This window comes from Homarus americanus, unplaced genomic scaffold (assembly GCF_018991925.1).
Source record: "Homarus americanus isolate GMGI-L3 unplaced genomic scaffold, GMGI_Hamer_2.0 scaffold18559, whole genome shotgun sequence".
Taxonomy (NCBI): Eukaryota; Metazoa; Arthropoda; class Malacostraca; order Decapoda; family Nephropidae; genus Homarus; species Homarus americanus.
The window spans coordinates 126,494-147,635 of record NW_024715847.1 but is presented as its reverse complement, the minus strand read 5'-3'; the positions used below and the strand labels follow the sequence as shown (position 1 = coordinate 147,635).

The 21,142-nt window shown below is 41.3% G+C and overlaps 1 protein-coding gene across 2 annotated transcripts; it reads left to right on the top strand.

The window, feature by feature from the left end:
- Positions 1-481: 481 nt before the first annotated feature.
- Positions 482-20,903, top strand: LOC121857966 (nuclear pore complex protein DDB_G0274915-like). 2 transcript variants are annotated; one of them, XM_042354206.1, is made up of 8 exons: positions 482-705; positions 2,475-2,625; positions 9,989-10,074; positions 11,042-11,234; positions 14,525-14,644; positions 15,520-15,796; positions 16,785-20,003; positions 20,701-20,902. In XM_042354206.1, the coding sequence occupies exons 1-8, from the start codon at positions 497-499 to the stop codon at positions 20,763-20,765; spliced, it is 4,320 nt and encodes a 1,439-aa protein (XP_042210140.1). In that variant the 5' UTR covers positions 482-496; the 3' UTR covers positions 20,766-20,902. The 2 variants fall into 2 exon arrangements, with proteins under 2 accessions (XP_042210140.1, XP_042210141.1); XM_042354207.1 differs by lacking the exon at positions 14,525-14,644 and having other exon boundaries at positions 20,701-20,903.
- The last annotated feature ends 239 nt before the right edge of the window (positions 20,904-21,142 follow it).

Below are 21,142 nucleotides of genomic sequence, written 5' to 3'. Positions count from 1 at the left end.
CCCTTCACTTCATGTCTACAGCCTCTCAGCTTGGCAGGTTGGCTGCTTTATTTAGAAGTAAATTATCTGCACTTGCAAACATCATTAGGCTAATTCTGGTACACTGATGACAAACTATCAGTTAAAATAATACAGTACACCACTAGCCAGGAATGTGTACAGGTTGGTCTTGTCATGAATTGACACTTGATCTGACTTGATTTAGTTTAATGTTACATAAGGCGAGTCTTATGTGAAAAGGAGGTTTGACCGAACCCCCTGAACCCTCTTGGGTAGACTGAGAGCGCCCTGGGATCAAACCTCTGACCTCTAGGACAAGAGGTGACCACTGTATCCACTCAACCACCACACTACACAGTAGCAATAACAAATATAACAGACTGATTTTATCATATTTTTCTTTCTTTTCTCTGGTTCAGCAATAAAGAAGAAAATGACATTAGACTAGACAAGTCTTGGTACTGCAGATATATCACAAATATTAGAATATAACGAGATGACATTGACTTTACTGTTCATTCCCACAGCCCAGGAAAGATACGTCAGAGCTGGAGTCCTTCCTAATGTGTGTCTTAATGGCCGCACAAAGGCAGTGTTAATGCCTCGGAGAACTCCCACCTCCCCACTTCTCCCATTGGGTCGTTCACCGTCGTCAACGTTCTCTTCATCTCTCTCGTCTGATTTCCTTACTTCTACAACACCAAGGTAAGTGTAGTGCAGCTCCATTGTTTACTTTATGTATTATATTGGGTCGTCGTGTTTCTGTAGTGTATCTTGTACTGTACTATATACTGTATCTTGTACTGTACTGTACTATATACTGTATCTTGTACTGTACTGTGCACAATGATGACTTGTAAAACTTCTGCTCCATCTCTTGAAACAAAAGCCTTCAAGTAGACATATTGATTTTACTGTACTTTACTGTAAATAGAATTCAGTGGTCCCTCGGTTAACGAACGGTTCGATTAACGAAATTTCGGTTAACGAATTAGCTCCCATAAGGATTTTCAGTTCGATTAACGAAATCCTTTTGACAAACACGTTTTGTTGTGCGCATCAGCTGATCGGCTAATCCGCCAATACAGTAATCGGTTCTATGTTTACATTCGTTTCCAGTGGAGTAAATATCAAGAAGGTTGTACTCTTTAACATTTTTGCATTTTTTATATTAAAATTATTAGTCATTTTAAAATTTAGTTACCATATTGATAATACCTGTATATGCAGTACAGGGAACTATTTTTTTGTGCGCCCATCAGCCGCTTGATTCACCTGCTAAAGAGTGTTACTTGGTCTCTTGAATGCAGAGTATTTTTACGTTTTTACATTAAAATTATTGGTCATTCTGAAATTTAGTTAACATATTGATAATATATAGTGCAGTGCAGTGTTGATTTAAATAAAATAATCTTTAATTACAGCTAGTGAACTTAAAATTTTATTGGTGAAGTTACTGCATCAAGCATGGGTGAGAAAGATGATTCCCCTCAGTGTTCCTCTCCAAAAAGGAGAAAGGATTTTCATGTAGAGACTGTCATTCTAGAGGTTCCTGACATTATTATGAAAGGTGACTCGCCTTCCAAGAAGCATTAAAATGCTTCTCTTGTCCCTTCTCCTCCACCCCCCACTTCTAATTCCCATCATCATCATCAACCAGCAACATTCTACATACACACCTCAAAGTAAGTGTACTGTACTGCATTTTGTTTATACTTTGTATGTACTTTTCTGTGAGTTGGAACCAATTACCCAATTTCCCATTGAAAAAATAGATTCGGTTAACAAAATTTTCGGTTAACCCTTTGGATGCGACATGCGGGTAAACCCGCCCAAAATATTATATTAATTAAATGCGACAAGCGGGGATATCCCACGGCCTTGAAAAAACTTCCCCAAATGAGACGACATGCGGACATATTATGTATTGAGGTATAGGAGTATTTCCTGAATGCAATATAGCTTATTTTTGTACTATTTTGTTTGATATTATCTGAATATGTAATACATATCTAAATTTGCTGTTTAGTAACCAAATTGATTAAATTTATTTGCCATATACCAGACATTGATTTATACCAATTTCCTGCATTTTTGGGTATAAATGTCATTTTTTCTCTAAAATTTGCACACATATGTGAATTTTTGTTCCAGATTTGGAAAATATACTAAAAGTTCTCTAGGAAAAACATATAGAAAATGTGATTATATGAAATTCATTTTTGGCAGGATAATTGACACTTTTCAGGAACCGGCGCGAAATTTAATTACGCACCTAAAGAGTTAAACGACTGGAACGAATTGTGTTCGTTAACCGAGGGACCATTGTACTGTTATGATAAAGTGTATCTGTAGAGCAATGAATTTGGGTGTTCTTTATGTTCACCTTTGAATCATCGGACTACAGTTTGTGACACTTTGGCTGCACTCGTGGAAGCATATCAAACAAAACTAAAATTTCTCTTTCTCCACAGAATGCCAGATATTCGATCAGTAGCATCAGTCCTAGAACCAACGAGTTCATCTAATGAATGTGTTCGTGACCCAACCAGTGTTCAAGCAGTGGTAGCTGCCTTACAGCAAGCTCAAGTTGGCAAGGGAATAAAGAGAGGATCATGTTATATGGTAAGAACTCAATATGGACAGTATTCATTTTAGGAGTTTGAGAATATGTGACAGATCAGTAAATGATTCTCTTTGTTAATGTAGAAACCTTTTATTGGGTGATGTAAGGTTTGGTGAAGCTACAGGGCTAAACCAGGGTCCTCTGAACATACCTTATGCATCACAAAACTATGAATTAATAAATGTGTGTTTACTATTGAGTGTGGTCACCCTATACAGTACTGGAGGAGGGAAGGCTTTGTTAAAGTAAGAAAATTAATGTTGGAAAAAAGAACACCAACAATAAGCAATGTACTGTACCCCCTGTTTCAGGCTACCTTAAATGTATAGATAAAAATTACTGAGGTGTATGAAGAGTCTCTGGTTGCTCGTGGCATGAGCCACCCTCCCTGCACCATGTTCTGTACTGTACACACATGAATAATAGTGATGGATGATTATATATATATAGTAATACCCCGATTTACGCGGTCAATTGAACCCGCGGAGTCCCGCGTAAAACTGGAAATGCGTAAATGGAACAACAGAACATATTGGATTAATTGAAATAGAGACTGGGCCGACCCCCAAACTCCACTTTTTCCCGACACAATACATAAGTTGTAGTAAAAATAACATCTTAACTTTATGATGGTATACACACACACATAATATAGAAGAGAAATATCAATAAGAGAATAATATACTGGACCAGGTAAAAGAAAAATCAAGGTTTAACAATTACGTAAGGTTAGGTTATATTAGGAAAAATCAAGGTTAGGTTTAACACTTATGTTAGTAGAAGAGATGGGTCGGTGTACGGGAATGGAGGCTGGTTCTAAGGCAGAGGGCAGACTACTGGCCCTGAGGCGAGTCACCATCACTGTCCTCCACATTTGTCAGGGTCTCTCTGACAAATCCCTCAAAGTCACCATCACTGTCTCTGTCAATATCACTGGCTTGGGCTGGCTGTGGTGGGTTGCGGGCGAAGAAGTCGGTAATGCTTTGTTGACGGCTAGTGTTGATGTTGTCGTGATACACCTTGATGTACGGCTCCATAGCCTGCACCAGCTGGGTAGGGAAGACTTCATACCGGTTATCGTTAGGGTTGTCGGAAAGGAGGAGCTTCAGTTTCTCTTCACACTCGATGGCACACCTAACATTACCATGCGTTAACTTGTGTTCTTCTCGGGATGATGCACCACCTGCCTCTTCACTGACGTGATCGTCTTCTAACATCTCGTCGGCAGTCTCCTCAGGATCCCTGATCACCTCCAGAATGTCTTCGTTGGTGGTCTCGGAGAAGCCTGCAGCTGTAAAACACTGCACAGCTTCTCTGGCAAGGTCCACTGCTACTGCAACAGCCTGAACCTCACCAGTCACAGGTTTACTCTGCCTCCCACCTAGGATACCTTGCAACACATGTCTCCATGCGTGACGAACCGTTGCTACAGACAGCTGATCCAATGCCTCCACCAAGAAGTCCACAGCTTTCTTGACGTTAAATTTCCTCTAAAAGTGTTTGACGAGAACTTCTTGCTCTGCCAACTGTTGTACCTCGTCCTCATTGCTCTTGCTATCGGTGTCACCCAGGTTACGCAACTCATTCTTGGTGCTGGTACAGTCGTTCAGAAGCTTAAACTTCTTTGCAGAGTATGCAGCTTTCACATTGCAGATTAATTCTTGGTCCATGGGCTGGATTAATGACGTAGTGTTGGGAGGAAGGAAGACCACTTATACGTTGGGGTGATGATCCAACAGTAGGGGCGAGTGTCCTGGTGCGTTGTCAAGCAGCAACAAAATCTTGAATGGAACATTCTGTTGCTCACAGAATTTCTTCACGTCGGGAACGAAACAGTCATCAAACCAGGAGAGGGATAGAGCAGAGAACATCCACGCCTTACGTGCGGTCAGCCAGTGGACATTTAGCTTGGCCATGTCCATGTTCTTGTAGGCGTGTGGCTTGTGGGCTGTGTGAATCACCGATAACTTGAGTTTACAGGAACCGGAGGCATTGGTGGTAAAGAGGACGGTCATGCCCTCCTTCTGCAACTTCCGGCTCCAACACTTGCTGGCAGACTGGACAACGAAAGTTTTGGTAGGCAGCTTTTTCCAAAACAGACCGGATTTGTCCATGTTGAACACCTGGTCGTCGGTGTACTGCCCTTCCTCCATAATCTCACGTAAGAACAGAGGAAAATCCCTAGCCGCAAAACGGTCAGCACTAGCTTCTTCACCACCAATGTTAATGTTGGTGATCTTGTTCCTCTTCTTAAACCTGTGCAGCCACCCAGAGGAAGCATTGAAGGGTTTGGGCTCTGCAATTCCCATCTTACGTGACTGCTGCGTACAGTTCACGTGCGTACTCCTGAACTGACCTCGTGTCGACCGCCATGTTCCGTCTTGCCTGACGAATCAGGTAACACACAAGTAAATTTTCTGTCTTGAGAAGCACCTTGTTCTGGCAATACTTGATCATTGAAGCACCTGCAGACTTTGTGATGTTCATGTGATCTTTTATCTTGGCTGCATCCTTCTTTATCGTCCGGATCGTAGATTCTTTCACGCCATGGTGGCGCGCCAAATCAACTTGTTTTGTTCCTTTCTCCAAATCTTGAATAATCTTGTACTTCACATCGTAGCTTAGGGCACGTCGTATCTTCTTTGGCTTAGGGCGGCTAGGTCCAGGTAATGCAAGGTTTTTCTGTGGTGGTGGTGGTCCGGCAGCAGCCATTCTTACGGAACAATAGATACCGGTATACACGGTGTGGCCGGGAGGGATGTAACTGACTCGGCTAGGTCAGCGGCTTCATCCCTCCTGCGGCAGGGCACGTCATATTACATTAAACTAATCACAGCTAGCGGCGGAGGGAGGTAAGGATGCGAGGCCCAATCGCAGTCCGATACGTCATATGACGTCGGCGATAACGCAACAGAGGCATCCACTGCGCAACTTACTAGCGCCATGTGCCCGAGATGGCGGGAGGTTTGAATCCAAAAATGGCGGCACGGCAGGACCGCCAGCCGCTCTCCGCGTATATGAGTAGATGCACCGCGTAAAGTGGGAATTCCGGTTCTGGTGGGGTACCGTGTAAATGTGGAAACGCGTAAATCGGGATATTACTGTGTATATATATATATATATATATATATATATATATATATATATATATATATATATATATATATATATATATATATATATATATATATATATATATATATATATACATATATATATATATATACATATATATATATATACATATATATATATATATATATATATATATATATATATATATATATATATATATATATATATATATATATATATATATATATACACACACACACACATACATACATATATATACAGTGGTCCCTCGGTTAACGAAATTTCGGTTAACGAACTGCCTCCCATAAGATTCTTAAATTCGGTTAACGAACAAAAATTCGGTTAACGAATTTCTTACGAACCGACCTCAACATGTTTCCGCTTGCACTGGCTAGTCAACCAGCTTTAGTATTAGTCGCCAATACATTAATCGGTTCTAGGGCTTAAATTCCTTACTATTTTAGTAAATATCAAGAAGTTTGTACTATTCAATAATTTTAAAAGTTTAATATTCATTTTTTTTGTCATTTTAACAATTATTGAACATAATTGAAGGTAAAGTGACTAGTTTAATGCGCGGCATCCAGCCTCTTAACACAGCAAACAGGCGTTAGTCTCTCTGTTTTCACTGGAGGTAACATCTTGCTTGAGACTCTTCAACTAAACGCTTTTTTTCTGTGTTTCCAAGCAAATTATTGGTCATTTTGAAATATATTTTACATATTGACAATATATAATGCAGTGCAGTGTTGATTTAAAGAAAATAATCTTGAAATACACCAAGAGAACTAAAAATTTTATGGGTGAAATGGTGCCATGGGGTGACTTCTCTTCTTCCTTCTCCTCCACCCCCATTCTAATTCCCATCATCATCATCATCATCATCCAGGAGCCTTCTACATACACACACCCTCAAAGTAAGGAATCTTTCTAATTATTGTTGAATTTAGTAATTTTCGGTGAGCTGGAACCACTAATCTAAAAACTCATTGAAATGGTTTCCGTTAACGAATCCACCTTCTGGAACGGATTGAGTCTGCTAACCCAGGGACCACTGTATGTATGTATGTATGTATGTATGTATGTATGTATGTATATATATATATACAGATAGACCCCGACTTACGACGGGGTTAGGGACCCAAATCCAGGTCGTAAGTCCGACATAGATAAAAAAATTTTTTTTTTTTTTTTTTAAATAAATAATCTACAATGAAATACAGTACAGTAAAAGTAATGAATAATGAGGAATGGATACAGTACAGTGAAAGTAATAAATAATAAGGAATGGTTACAGTGTGACAGCACTTACCTTTAATGTAGTCAGCTGAATTCACATGGGGCCCCCATAATTTTCTAATTATACATGGAGACTACATTAACTGGAAACGTTTCGGTATAGAAAATCCGTGTTATTTGAAAAAAAAAAATTATAAAAAATCTGCGGCGGTCGTAAGTCCCGACGGTCGTAAGTTGTAGCAGTCGTAAGTCGGGGTCTGTCTGTGTATATATATATATATATATATATATATATATATATATATATACAGTCTACGCGGAAGGTTAAGGCACACCGTGGGGAAAAAATAAGAAAATCATGGTAAGGCAATAAAAAAATGAAAATAACACTCACCCGCCCCTCTTAGTATTTTGTTGTGTTTCCCTTCCTCTTCAGCACCTCTTTCAGTCGTTGTGGAACACTGTCTGCAAGGTTTTGCAGGTGCTGTGGGGTGAAATTGGCCCACAGTTGCTTAATTGCTGTGGTGAGCTTGGGGACGGACGAGGTGTCGAGGTCACGTAGGCGACGTTTCATGAGCCCCCAAAGGTTCTCAATAGGGTTGATGTCGGGGGAATTGCCAGGCCAGTCCTTAAAATATGAAACCTGGCAATCCTCCAACCACTGAGTAACCGACTTGGCTGTGTGGCAGGGAGCACCGTCCTGCATGAACACGACGGCGCGTGTTTTCTCAAACGAGTCAGGCAGAACGTCACAGAGAAGCTCGAGGTACACACCCTGGTTAACTTTAATGTTTTTTCAAGCACAACCAACTCACCAACACCGTAATAAGTGAAACAACCCCATACCATCACTGAATCAGGATGCTTGACCGTCTTGACGGTGTACCTGGGGTCGAGCGGGTCAGAGTCTGGCCGGCGGTACACCCTATCGTGACCACAACCACTCACTGTAAACGTGGCTTCATCACTCCAAAGGACGTTCCTCCAATCCTGAAGGGACCAAACACTGTACTTCTTCGCAAAAGTGATCCTCTTCTTCTTCTGGGCAGCAGTCAGCAGGGGCTTACGGCGTGGGCGGTAGGCGCGATAACCGAGATCGTCATGAAGAAGCTGCTGCACCGACCTTAAGGAGACGTGACCAAGGAGTCCGGGGTTAGCTTGCTTTAATTCCCGGGCCGTGAGCTTAGGATTAGCATTAACTTGCCTAGCAATCACCTTCCTGGTTCTAGGAGACGTAAGCCGTGGTCGCCCAGACTTGGGTTTAGGGGTAGGCAACTCTTCCTGGCTGTTTGCCTCAAATTCCGAGATGAATCGGTACACTGACCGGCGGCACACACCGGTTAATTCAACTATTTCAGTAACTTTATGATTAGCCTTGTATAAACCAATCACCTGTGCAATATCCTCACGCTTAGTAACTCTCCTGGACATCTTAAAGACCCAGAAATCACACGATAAAGCACTGTAACTCAGGCGTAAAATCACGGCACGTGGCGCTCACATGGGTACAATAACCTCCACCCACGCAACTTAAACAAAGACTGAGCGGTTGCTGCTATGTGACAGCTGTCGCCTAAGGGTTCCAGATGCCGTTAGAATTGTGACTAAACATTTCTGATGAAAATTTATCCCTATCTTGAGGGTAAAACGATTTGTGCTAAAAGTAAAGTCACAGCCCAATTTGTGCCTTAACCTTCCGCGTAGACTGTATATATATATATATATATATATATATATATATATATATATATATATATATATATATATATATATATATATATATATATATATATATATATATACATACATACATACATACATACATATTAGGTCCTCGGTTAATCTAACACAACTGCTCCAGCAGGTTGTTCGTTAACCGAAACCATTGTTTCAATGGGTTTTTGGGTAATTGGTTCCAGCTCACCGAAAATTGCCTAAATTCAACAAAAATGTAGAAAAGTTCACTTACTTTGAGGTGTGTATGTAGAAGGCTCCTGGATGATGATGATGATGATGATGGAATTAGAATGGGGGTGGAGGAGAAGGAAGAAGAGAAGGCATTGGGGTGGAAGAGAAGTCACCCCATGGCACCATTTCACCCATAAAATTTTAGTTCTCTTGGTGTATTTCAAGATTATTTTCTTTAAATCAACACTGCGCTTGCATTATATATTGTCAATATGTAAAATATATTTCAAAATGACCAATAATTTGCTTGGAAACACAGAAAAAAAGCGTTTAGTTGAAGAGAGTCTCAAGCAAGATGTTACCTCCAGTGAAAACAGAGAGAGACAGTAACTCCTGTTTGCTGTGTTAAGAGGCTGGATGCCGCGCATTAAACTAGTCACTTTACCTTCAATTATGTTCAATAATTGTTAAAATGACTAAAAATTGAATATTAAACTTTAAAATTATTGAATAGTATAAACTTCTTGATATTTACTAAAATAGTAAGGAATTTAAGCCCTAGAACCGATTAATGTATTGGCGGACTGATACTAAAGCTGGTTGCCCGGTCAGTGCAAGCGAAAACATGTTGAGGTCGGTTCGTAAGAAATTCGTTAACGAATTTTTTTCGTTAACCGAATTGAAGATCCTTATGGAAGGCAGTTCGTAACTAAATTTCAATCGGTATGCTCAAGTTAAACCAGGGGTCACTGTATATGTATGTATGTATGTATGTATATATATATATATATATATATATATATATATATATATATATATATATATATATATATATATATATATATATATATATATATATATATATATATATATATATACACACACACAATCATCCTTCACTATTATCCATGTATGTACAGTACAGAATATGTGCAGTACATGTCTGGGTTATCCATGGTGGCTCTCCAAGCTGTAGCCTCTCTTGTCAGGTTCTTATCTCTGATGGTATGTCTCTCAACCTCTCCCCATCTCAGTTTTCATTAAAAATATTTATTTATTTTTTGGTGGTGGTGGGGGGTGTAAAAAAAACCCCAAGGATTATGAAGATTTTTATTGCAGGAACCAGAAGACTTAAGTAAGAGACAAAAGTGTACCGCTACAGGAGGCAGTATTGTGTCCACTTCAATACCCATCAACTACTCCAGGTAAGTGTTGCAGGTATAAGGGTCTTAACTAATGTACAAAGGTTGCATGATACAATATTCCTTTATATTTGTAAAGGAGACATTTATATAAAACTACAGTATCCTTAACACTATCTGCATGTCATCAAATTATGCATCTGCAGAAAATGTAACTTGGGTTAAATTACCATTCTGGCTGTCAATCTGTGGGCCCCAAGAAAAACCTCTGTAGTCCCCTGGCTGAGACATCCTGACTCAGCTATGACTTACCTTAAGAAGTTTAACACTGGATTTTTAGCCACTTTTGTGCAGGGTCTGCTCACTGCTGAATAAAATTGTCTGGCATTAGCCAAATAATTTATTAAAAGTGGCATCCCCATAATAAGGAGTTAAATTTTTGTGTTATTTTCTCCTCAAAATGGAAATTAGTTTATAAAACCCTTACCATAGTTTCAAAGCCACTTTTATGCCAGGTATTGCCACCATTGTTTTTATTTAGCCTTACCAGTTGAGAGGGAAATGAGTAGTCCTACATACAGTTTACAGTAATGCCCTGTTCCCACTCTGTAAAAGTGGGTTGGTGATAAGAAGGGCATCCAGCCATAAAACTTGCTTCAAATTTGTCTTGTGCCATCAAGTAATCACGGCTAACCCACATAAGTGTGGACAATTGCTGTATAACAATGAAGCCTTCAGATCTTCTTTGGGTTTTCTCCCTAAACTATTAAAATGTGATGTTTGGTGAAGAGGAAGTCACTCAGCAACATCTTCACTTTTCACAAATGTGTGTACGGCACATCACTTATGACAAGAACAGTGTCAATTAAAAATTAATTACTTATCTCTATATGGTACAGTATACTGTACTGTACAGTATATGAAATTGCCTTTAATTACTTGTGGAACTAATTGTATTATGACACACTTTTGTTGCTTGTAGGTAACACTTTTGCACAGTACTTAATGTTGGGTATAATTACGATTGCAGAGATTATCTGGAAGATGGTCACAGTTGTGGTAGTAACGGTGGCGGTGGGGAGAAACGTGCACTAGACTTGAGTCCGTCTGCTCAGGGAAGCTCACAACAACTAAGTCCCGACAACAAGAAGCGGTGTGTCCTGGACCCAATGGTTGCCTCATTTTCCTCCTCCAAACATATCGTCCACCTTGGAATTATTCAGGTAAATTAAACTAATATTTTTCCGTTAATATTGTCACATTATTCACAGAGTTTATAGCCTCTTAAAATTGTGGCTCTCATGTGTTACTTGTGGCTCTCATGTGTTACTTGTGGCCCTCATGTATTACTTGTGGCCCTCATGTATTGTTGTGATGGTCGTGTGTTACTTGTGGCCCTCGTGTTACTTGTGGCCCTCGTGTATTATTTGTGGCCCTCATGTATTACTTGTGGCCCTCATGTATTACTTGTGGCCCTCATGTATTGTTGTGGCCCTCATGTATTGTTGTGGCCCTCATGTATTTACTTCAGTACACTACACAGTTTTACATGTGTTAAATTGTAATCATTGTTCTAGGTTACTTGTGGCCCTCATGTGTTACTTGTGGCCCTATGTTACTGTGGCCTCATGTATTGTGGCCCTCATTGTTGTGTACATGTGTTACTTGTGGCCCTCATGTATTGTTGTGGCCCCTCATGTGTTACTTCATGGCTCCTATGTGTTACTTGTGGCCCTCATGTATTGTTGTGGCCCCTCATGTGTTACTTGTGGCCCTCATTGTTGTGGCCCCTCATGTGTTACTTTGGCCCCTATGTATTACTTGTGGCCCTCATGCCCCTTCTCATGTGTTACTTGTGGCCCTCATGTATTGTTGTGGCCCTCATGTATTACTAGGCCCTCATGTATTGTTGTGGCCCCTCATGTACTTCAGGCCCTCATGTATTGTTGTGGCCCTCATGTGTTACTTGTGGTCCTCATGTATTACTCTGGACCTCATGTGTTACTCTTGTGGCCCTCATGTATTGTTGTGGCCCTCATGTATTACTTGTGGCCCCTCATGTGTTACTTGTGGCCCTCATGTGTTACTTGTGGCCCCCTCATGTGTTACTTGACCTCATGTGTTACTTGTGGCCCTCATGTATTGTTGTGGTCCCTCATGTATTACTTCTAGGTCCCTATGTATTATTGTGGCCCTCATGTGTTACTTGTGGCCCCTCATGTGTTACTTGTGGACCTCATGTGTTACCTGTGGCCCCTCATATTACTTCTGGACCTCATGTGTTACTCAGGCCCCTCATGTATTGTTGTGGCCCCCATGGGGTATGTGTTACTTGTGGCCCTCATGTGTTACTTCTTCATGTGTTACTTGTGGCCCCCTCATGTATTGTTGTGGTCCCTCATGTATTACTTGTGGCCCCCTATGTATTATTGTGGCCCTCATGTGTTACTTGTGGCCCTCATGGCCTCTATGTGTTACTTGTGGCCCTTATGTATTGTTGTGACCCGGTGTTACTTGTGGCCCCCATTTGTAGGCCCTCATGTGTTACTGTGTAGGCCCTCATGTGTTACTTCAGGCCCTCATGCATTACTTGTGGCCCCTCATGTGTTACTTGTGGCCCCTCATGTATTGTTGTGACCCTCATGTGTTACTTGTGGTCCCATGTATTGTGGCCCCTGTATTACCTCTATGTGTTACTTGTGGCCCCTCATGCTAGGCTCTTGTGGCCTTCATGTATTACATGTGTTACTTGGCCCCTTATGTGTTACCCCTCATTGTTGTCATGTGTTACTTGTGGCCCTCATGTATTACTTCTAGGCCCCTATGTGTTTTTGTGGCCCCTCATGTATTACTTGTGGCCCTCATGTATTGTTGTGGCCCCTCATGTGTTACTTGTGGCCCCATGTGTTACTGTGGCCTCATGTGTTACTTTCCCCTTGTATTGTTGTGGTGTTAGGCCCCTCATGTGCCCCTACTTGTGGGGTATGTTACATCATATTGTTGTACATGTGTTATTGTGTGGTGGTTACTTAGGCCTGGCACTGGTGCATTACTTGTGGCCCTTATGTGTTACTTGTGGCCCCCTCATGTGTTACTTAGGCCCTCATATCTTGTGGCCCTCATGTATTGTTTTGGCCCTGATGTGTTACTTGTGTCTCATGTATTACTTGTGGCCCTCATATATTGTTGTGGCCCCCCTATGTGTTACTTGTGGCCCTCCTCGTCCTAATTACTTGTGGCCCTCCCCTCATGTATTACTTGTGGCCCTGGCATTTGTGGCCCCTGCATTATAGGCCCTATGCATTACTTGTGGCCCTCATGTGTTACTTTGTGGCCTTCATGTTACTTGTGGCCCCCTACTTTGTGCCCCTCATGTATTACTTGTTGTGGTGGCCCTCATATGTTACTTGTGGCCCCCATGTATTACTTGTGGCCTTCATGTTACTTAGGCCCCCATGTATTACCCACTTGTGGCCTTCTTATGTGTTACTTGTGGCCCCATGTATTACTGTATTATGTGGCCTTCTGTGGCCCTCTATGTGTGGTCCTCATGTGTTACTTGTATTACTTGTGGCCCTCATGTGTTACTTGTGGTCCTCATGTATTATTTGTGGCCCCTATGTGTTACTTGTGGACCTCGTGGTTACTTAGGCTCATGTGTTACTTGTGGACCTCGTGGTTACTTGGGGAACCTCGTGTGTTACTTGTGGACCTCATGTGTTACTTGTGGATGTCATGTATTGTTGTGGACCCTATGTGTTACTTGTGACATCATGTGTTACTTAGGACCTCATGTGTTACTTGTGAACCTTATGTATTGTGGCCTCATGTGTTACTTGTAATCTCATGTGTTACTTGTGGATGTCATGTATTGTTGTGGCTCTCTATGTGTTACTTGTGGACCTCTATGTGTTACTTGTGGACTTCATGTGTTACTTGTAAACCTCATGTGTTACTTGTGGCCCTCATGTGTTACTTGTGGACCTCATGTGTTACTTGTGGCCCTCGTGTATTTCTTACTTGTGTCCTCATGTGTTACTTGTGGCCCTCATGTATTTCTTACTTGTGCCCTCATGTGTTACTTGTGGACCTCATGTATTTCTAACTTGTGGACCTCATGTGTTACTTGTGGCCCTCATGTATTACTTGTGGACCTCATTTGTTACTTGTGGACCTCATGTGTTACTTGTGGTCCTCATGTATTACTTGTGGCCCTCATGTATTACCTGTGTGACCTCGTGTGTTACTTGTGGCCCTCATGTATTCCTTGTGGCCCTCATGTATTCCTTGTGGCCCTCATGTATTACTCTTGGTATTACGATGCATCATAGCTATACAGTGTTTAGGTGTAGATATTTTCTTGATATACGTAAAATATTGCTGTGATCGAGGTGTCGGGTGTGGCAGTGTTGGAAACCAAGTTGGAAGCTTCTGCCTGCCACACTATGCATTGAAAAACTGCACAAGACTTAAGTAGTTAAGTTTTCTAGAAAATTAATTGTTTATTCCTTAGGCAAATGGACGAGATACCCCGTTCTCCATGTATGACTCCAGGCGAGATACAGATTCTGAGAGCAATCCAAGTGTAGAGTCAGGACAGTCTAAACACTCAGAGCAGTCCTTACACCAGCAGGTAAGGGGAACGATACAGATATATTGTTAGGACTCCTCAGGCAAGTTTATCTCTCTCTCGGAGACAGGATTCGTTTCTGGTATGAGTAGCGATTGAGTCATACTTTAGCATCCACTCCTCTGCCATCTGGTTATAGTTGTGTTAGTATTAGAAATACTCTTAAAAAATAGACCACAAAGGTAAAGGGTTGGATTCATTTGCCTTACTCAGATTTGTCGATGGACATACTTTGCAGTGTGACAACCTTATCAGGGTTGCTTTAAAGTATAGTACAGTATAATGAGTAAAGGTAAAATATTTAGTGATTCTTACATCTTGCTGAGGGAAGGGGTACCAAGACAGAGTGTGGTCAGGAGAAGAGTTGAGGTGTCACCTGGCCAAAGTTCTGAAGCTGAGATCAATCTTATATTGTATATGGCAGTGAGGAAGAATAATGAAGCACCACTAGGCAGTAATTATTATGGTATAGCTTTTATTGTAGAGATACTTGTGATGGTGTCCTTATACAGTATACATCACTGTTTATAATGGTGTCCATACATAAATACATTACTGTGTATAATGGTGTCCATACATCAGTCAGGTTTATTTATGGACAATAATTTTAGTTTTATTTAAGTCCTCTGCCAAGTTTGTTTACAGTAGTTAGTAATGCTGACCTTATGTGGATCCCAGGTACTGTACAGATGATGAAAATGACTATAGGACTATTGTACTGTAGGTAGGAATAATACCTCAGGTTAGTGGATTAAGTGCTTTTGCTTGTGGCTTCTGGTTTTTGGTTTTTAAATTATATCTTAATTTTAGTTCCCTTGGTTGCAGCAGAATAATGTAAAATAAAAAATTATTTTTAATATAGTCAAATTTTTACACAGACGAGCGAGGCTACCGGAGGCGAGTCGTGCATCATCAGTCCGGGACCGTCGGAGCGAGACCCTTCCGACCGCTCGGGATCACACACGCCTCAGAGTATCCGCGGGGAGAGCTGCGGGGGCGGGGGAGGCACAGCCAACACCTCCCGCACCTCAACACCAAGGAACCCCACACCTCCCAGACCAACACATGTGATATCTCTGGAAGCTTATAAAGCAGAGAAGGCAAAGAGTCAACAGAGGCTTAAGAAGATGTTGGGAATGCTCTTTCATGTTAAAGGTTTGAATACTCATTACTATATATACAGGGCGAGTCATAAGTCTCCATACATAGGCAAAATGATCACGTTATTGGAGTGATGCCAACCCCCACTGGATGAGTCCCTCAAAGATGCGAGGCGCTGGAAAAGTGATGGTGTGGTGAGGGTATGGGGTAACACAGTTGTTGGCCCTGTTTTTATTGACGCCAATCTGAATTCAAAATGTACCTAAACATGCTGCAAGACACAGTCATGCCGTCCCTGCTGAACGAGGACGGGGAATTTCCAGCGTACTTTCGACAAGATGGGGCGCCACCCCATTACGGTATCCATGTGCACCAGTGGCTGGATCAGCAGTTTCCGGCTCACTGGATTTTTGCTTGTGGGGCCACTTGAAGGCCCTGATGTACCAGGTGAAGATAAAAAACACGGATCACCTAAAGGAATGCTTTCGTGATACGTGTGCGCGCATAACACCAGACTTGTTAACTTGCGTTCACCATGAGTGGGAGGAACGCATCCGTATGTGCATTCAGTGTAATGGTTCCCACGTAGAGCATATTTTGTGACTTAAAAGTGATTGTATAGTAAAGTGATCATTTTGCCTATGTATGGAGACTTTTGACTCACCCTGTATATATACAGTACTGTATATTGATGTAAACATTTACTTTAGTAATGTAAGATTAATAAATGTTCAATTTTAATATGGTAATATGGTGTGATAAATGGGAGATAAGAAAATTATGGAATATTTAATGCTAATAAATTTAGAAGCACCTTGCCTACCATAATGTAACATATAGCTCACAGGTGGGGGAGGGTTAGAAATTTCCCCTCTAATTACTTGGCACTCATTTCAAATAATATAATGAGATCACGGACCCACTGTGTTGTTATATGCTTTATGTGTTGACAAATGAAGTCACATAAACATAAGAACATACAGTACTGTATATGAGACTTTTCCATGTTAGGAAACTAATATTTGACTCATTTCACTTACAGAAGGGGAAGAACTACAACAATCTAAGTCTGGTGATTCAACTCCTGTGTCAGGGTCAGCCTTTACATTGGTTAGTCCTGCATCAACTACTACAAGTGTAACACCATCACTCACCCCTGCAACTACCTCAGGCACAATAGAAACAACTGCTACATCACTCTCTACATCAGCAGTTGGTGGTTTGGGAACTCTCTTGTCATCTAATTCAATACCCAAAGTTAAAATAAGTGAAGAGAATGCTACTTCATCAACTGGTAGTATTACTCAGACTCCTTCAGAAGGAGCTAAGAGTGAAGTCACTGCTTCCTTTACATTATTCCTTAAGCCACCCAGTACTTCAGCCAGTACTTCAACAGCATCAACTGTCAGTGACTCCGGTAACAAAGAGAAGGATAAAGCTACAGCAGGCAGTGATGTGTCAGTTACTGAAGTGTTTAAGCTTCCTGCGGATGCCAAAGTTAATAATGGTGGAGCTGTTGTGTCACTTTCTACTGTAAATAAATCATCAGCTGCACCACTTTCATCAGGATCACTTGTAGAATTTTTGAAAACCACTTCACCTGCCAAAAGTGGGATACTATCCACCCCATCTTCAAATGAAAATCCTCTCCTTAAAACATATGCACATCCCATATGTACTTCTGGTACAGAGACAAGCCATGCTCTTGGCATTTTACCAGTGAACACTTCCTTCATGACAGGAAGCACAGGGAAATCTACACTGGCACAATCCTCACCTATATCAACAAATGTTATTTCTTCCACTCCAGCATTTTCTGCCAATATGTTTCATAATGTGAGTACTTCTTCAATTCCATTTAATGCCACTCTAACACCTCCAAGAGATTCTACTATCAACAATTCATCAGTTTCACCTGAATATATACCTTCCCCATCAGCAGCAACCTCTTTTACATTTAGATCAAGTAATCTGAACAAATGTGTTAGCTCGCCACAGTCTAGCAGTGGACCAACATCAAGTGTGTCTGTCAGCTCATCAACCAGATATGTTATGTCAAGTGGCTTTTACAGCAACACCTCTCCCAGTGTCCAGTCATCAACAGCCTCTCAAGGACTGCGAGATGCTCTAACAAGAACTTCAGATGCAGGCTTAGCTAGTATACTCTCAAATTATTCTTCTGATATGATTTCCTTTGGTATTGGGAGTAATGGTGCATCAACTCAGTCTCCTTTTACCTTTTTAGACCCCAAGAAGTCCAAAGCATCTACTGACTCGACAAGTGTGTTGCCTAGTCGTTCTCATGAGTTTTCATTTAAAACCTCACAGGACAGTAGCTCACCAGCAACACTGTTTGCCTCTACTGGGACTTCACAAGCATCATCATCTATACCATCAACAGGATTTGATAGTTTCGGCAGTCAAATAGGGTCAACGGCTTCCCCTGTTACATCTCCACCAGTTTATAGTGTAACATCATCATCTGTTACAGCACCAACACCCTTTGGTGTGTCTACAACATCTGCTGCAGCACCCTTTGGTGTGTCTACAACATCTGCTGCAGCACCCTTTGGTGCATCTACTACATCTGCTACAGCACCCTTTGGCATGGGTACAACATCTGCTGCAGCACCCTTTGGCATGGGTACAACATCTGCTGCAGCACCCTTTGGTGTGTCTGCTACATCTGTTACAGCACCCTTTGGTGTGTCTACAACATCTGCTACAGCACCATCACCATTTGGTGTGACACCATCATCTGCAGCACCATCACCATTTGGTGTGACATCATCTGCTGCAGCACCATCACCATTTGGTGTGACATCATCTGCTGCAGCACCATCACCATTTGGTGTGACACCATCACTTGCTGCAGCACCATCACCATTTGGTGTAACATCATCATCTGCAACAGCACCCTTTGGTGTGTCTTCAACATCTGTTACAACACCATCACTATTTGGTGGTGTATCTGTAACACCTGTTGTAGTGCAGCCAATTTTTGGTGTATCAACAGCATCTATTACATCACCTTCTACATTTAATTCTACAACAGCAAGTGTCACATCCACAAATCAGACATCCTCATTTTCGTTTGGACAAAGTGCAGGATCTCAACCGACCACTACTGCATCAGCCTCACCCTTTACTTTTGGCTCATCTTCTACACAAGCTACATCAGGACCATCCTCCTCTGTCTTTCAATTTGGAGGACCAGCTGCTCCAACAGGCACAGTTACACTTCCACAGCCATTTGCTCCTGCTGTAGTAAGTACACAGACCAGTACTGTTACTTCTCCTTTGTTCTCCTTTGGTACAGCTGGAGCACCACCACCAACAACAACAGCTGCAGCAGCTACTCCATCACCATTTACTTTTGGTGCACCAAAAAGCAACACTCCTGGCCAGACATTTGGTAGCACTACAGAAACATCTGGTAAAGCTGTATCATCTGGTTTCAGCTTTAATCCTGTGCCAGCTGCCAGCACGACCACTTCACCTCCTTCGGCAGGCTTCTCATTTGGTCCTCCGGCCACCACTCAAGCCTCTGGATTTCAGTTTAGTTCACCAAGAACAGCTCCTTCCACCAATATGAAAGCTAACAGCTCATTTAATTTTGGCAGCAATACTAATAAGGCTCCCAGTTTTGGTGGTGCAAGCTCTGCAACCTCTCCATTTAGTTTTGGAGGAAGTACGGCCACTGCCACAAATTTTGGATCTAATCCAAGTCAGAGCTTTGGAGCAACAACAACGGGCACCCCAACCTTTGGAACGTCGACCCCCAGTTTTGCAACTGCAACGGTGAACCCAACATCACCATTTGGATCAACTAATGCTTTTGGAGCTACTTCTCCAAATGCTTCCTTCACTGCCCCCACATTTGGAACACCAAATGGTAACAAAACAAACAGTGGTGCTAATCCTTTTGGAGTGCAGGGAGCAACAGCATCATTTGCAGCTGGTAATAACCCTGCCCAAACCCCTACCTTTGGTAGTACAGGAAGCACTAGCGTCTTTGGTGCCACTCAAACCCCGTCATTTGGATCAACAACATTTGGCAGTGATAAGACTGCCACTAATAAAGGATCAACATTCCAGTTTGGTCAGGGAGCAAGTAACACTCCATCATTTGGAGCAGCAAGTCCCCCAACATTTGGAGGAGCTACCAGTCCTTCAACATTTGGTGGAGTCTCTGCCACTGGTGCAGCAGGAGGTCCAGTGTTTCAGTTTGGTTCTACCAATGCCCCTTCATTCAGTGCAGGTGAGTAACACCATTTGTTTTATATTCCCGTTCTTGTAATGTCCTGATGGCTTTAGTGTGTATTGTACAATGTGATGGGGTTTAATTTCTTTCAATTGAGTGATTTAGTCTCCTGACAAATATGGCACCTTACTCTTTGCTGAGTACAGTAGTTGATAACTTGTAGAACAGGGATGCTGTGAAGGTTAATAGTTTATTATTCATTTAAAGTTCCATGAACTGAGTTTATTAAATGTTGTAAGTGGAAAGGACACTTCAGAGTGATTTACCTATTACCCACTTGCCTAAATTTGTTGAGATCATTTGATGAGAATCGTAGGCTTTAGAGATGGAAATGTAATGTGATGCCGAAAGATAGGAAACCCTGTTCAGAGCTAAAAGGGCAGCAGGATGTTGAGAATGTTTGAGAGGTTTTGTTTAGAAGAAGGCTAAGAGGATTTAGGCATATGGGAGTGAATGCAGGAAACCAACTACATCAAGAGGTGCGTGAGTGAAAGAGAACGAGGAGACCTTCAGTAATGACACAGGGAAAGGTTGAAAGAAATTTCCTCAGAGATAAGAACCTGATGACAGAAGCTGAATGGAGATCAGCCATCGAGTAATAGTGGAAAATGCCCCCTCCCAAGTATTATGTAGATAATTTTGAAAGATAAAAGTATCATGATGTACTCCTAAACAGCATATATATTATTTTCAGGTAATGGCCCAGCCTCCGTTGCCACAAGAAGGCCAAGAGCCCGTGCCCCGAGGCGTCATCGCTAGCAGATGCAACCCACCAATATTGAAAACATTTTTAATGGTGGAATTTGGGGTGATTAATGTGTGTTGGCTTACCACCATATCATCACGTTTGGTGCCACTGGAGAGGTTACTCTGCAGATGTCCAGCGTATGTATGTGTGTATATATATATATATATATATATATATATATATATATATATATATATATATATATATATATATATATATATATATATATATATATATATATATATATATATATATATATATATATATTAGATTTTTAAGAGTAAAACATATATTCAGATCTGTTTTTGATGTCTATACTACAGTCATAAGATGGTGTAGTTGAGTGTTTCAGGTTTAGTGCCATCTAAAATATTTAATTATTTTACAA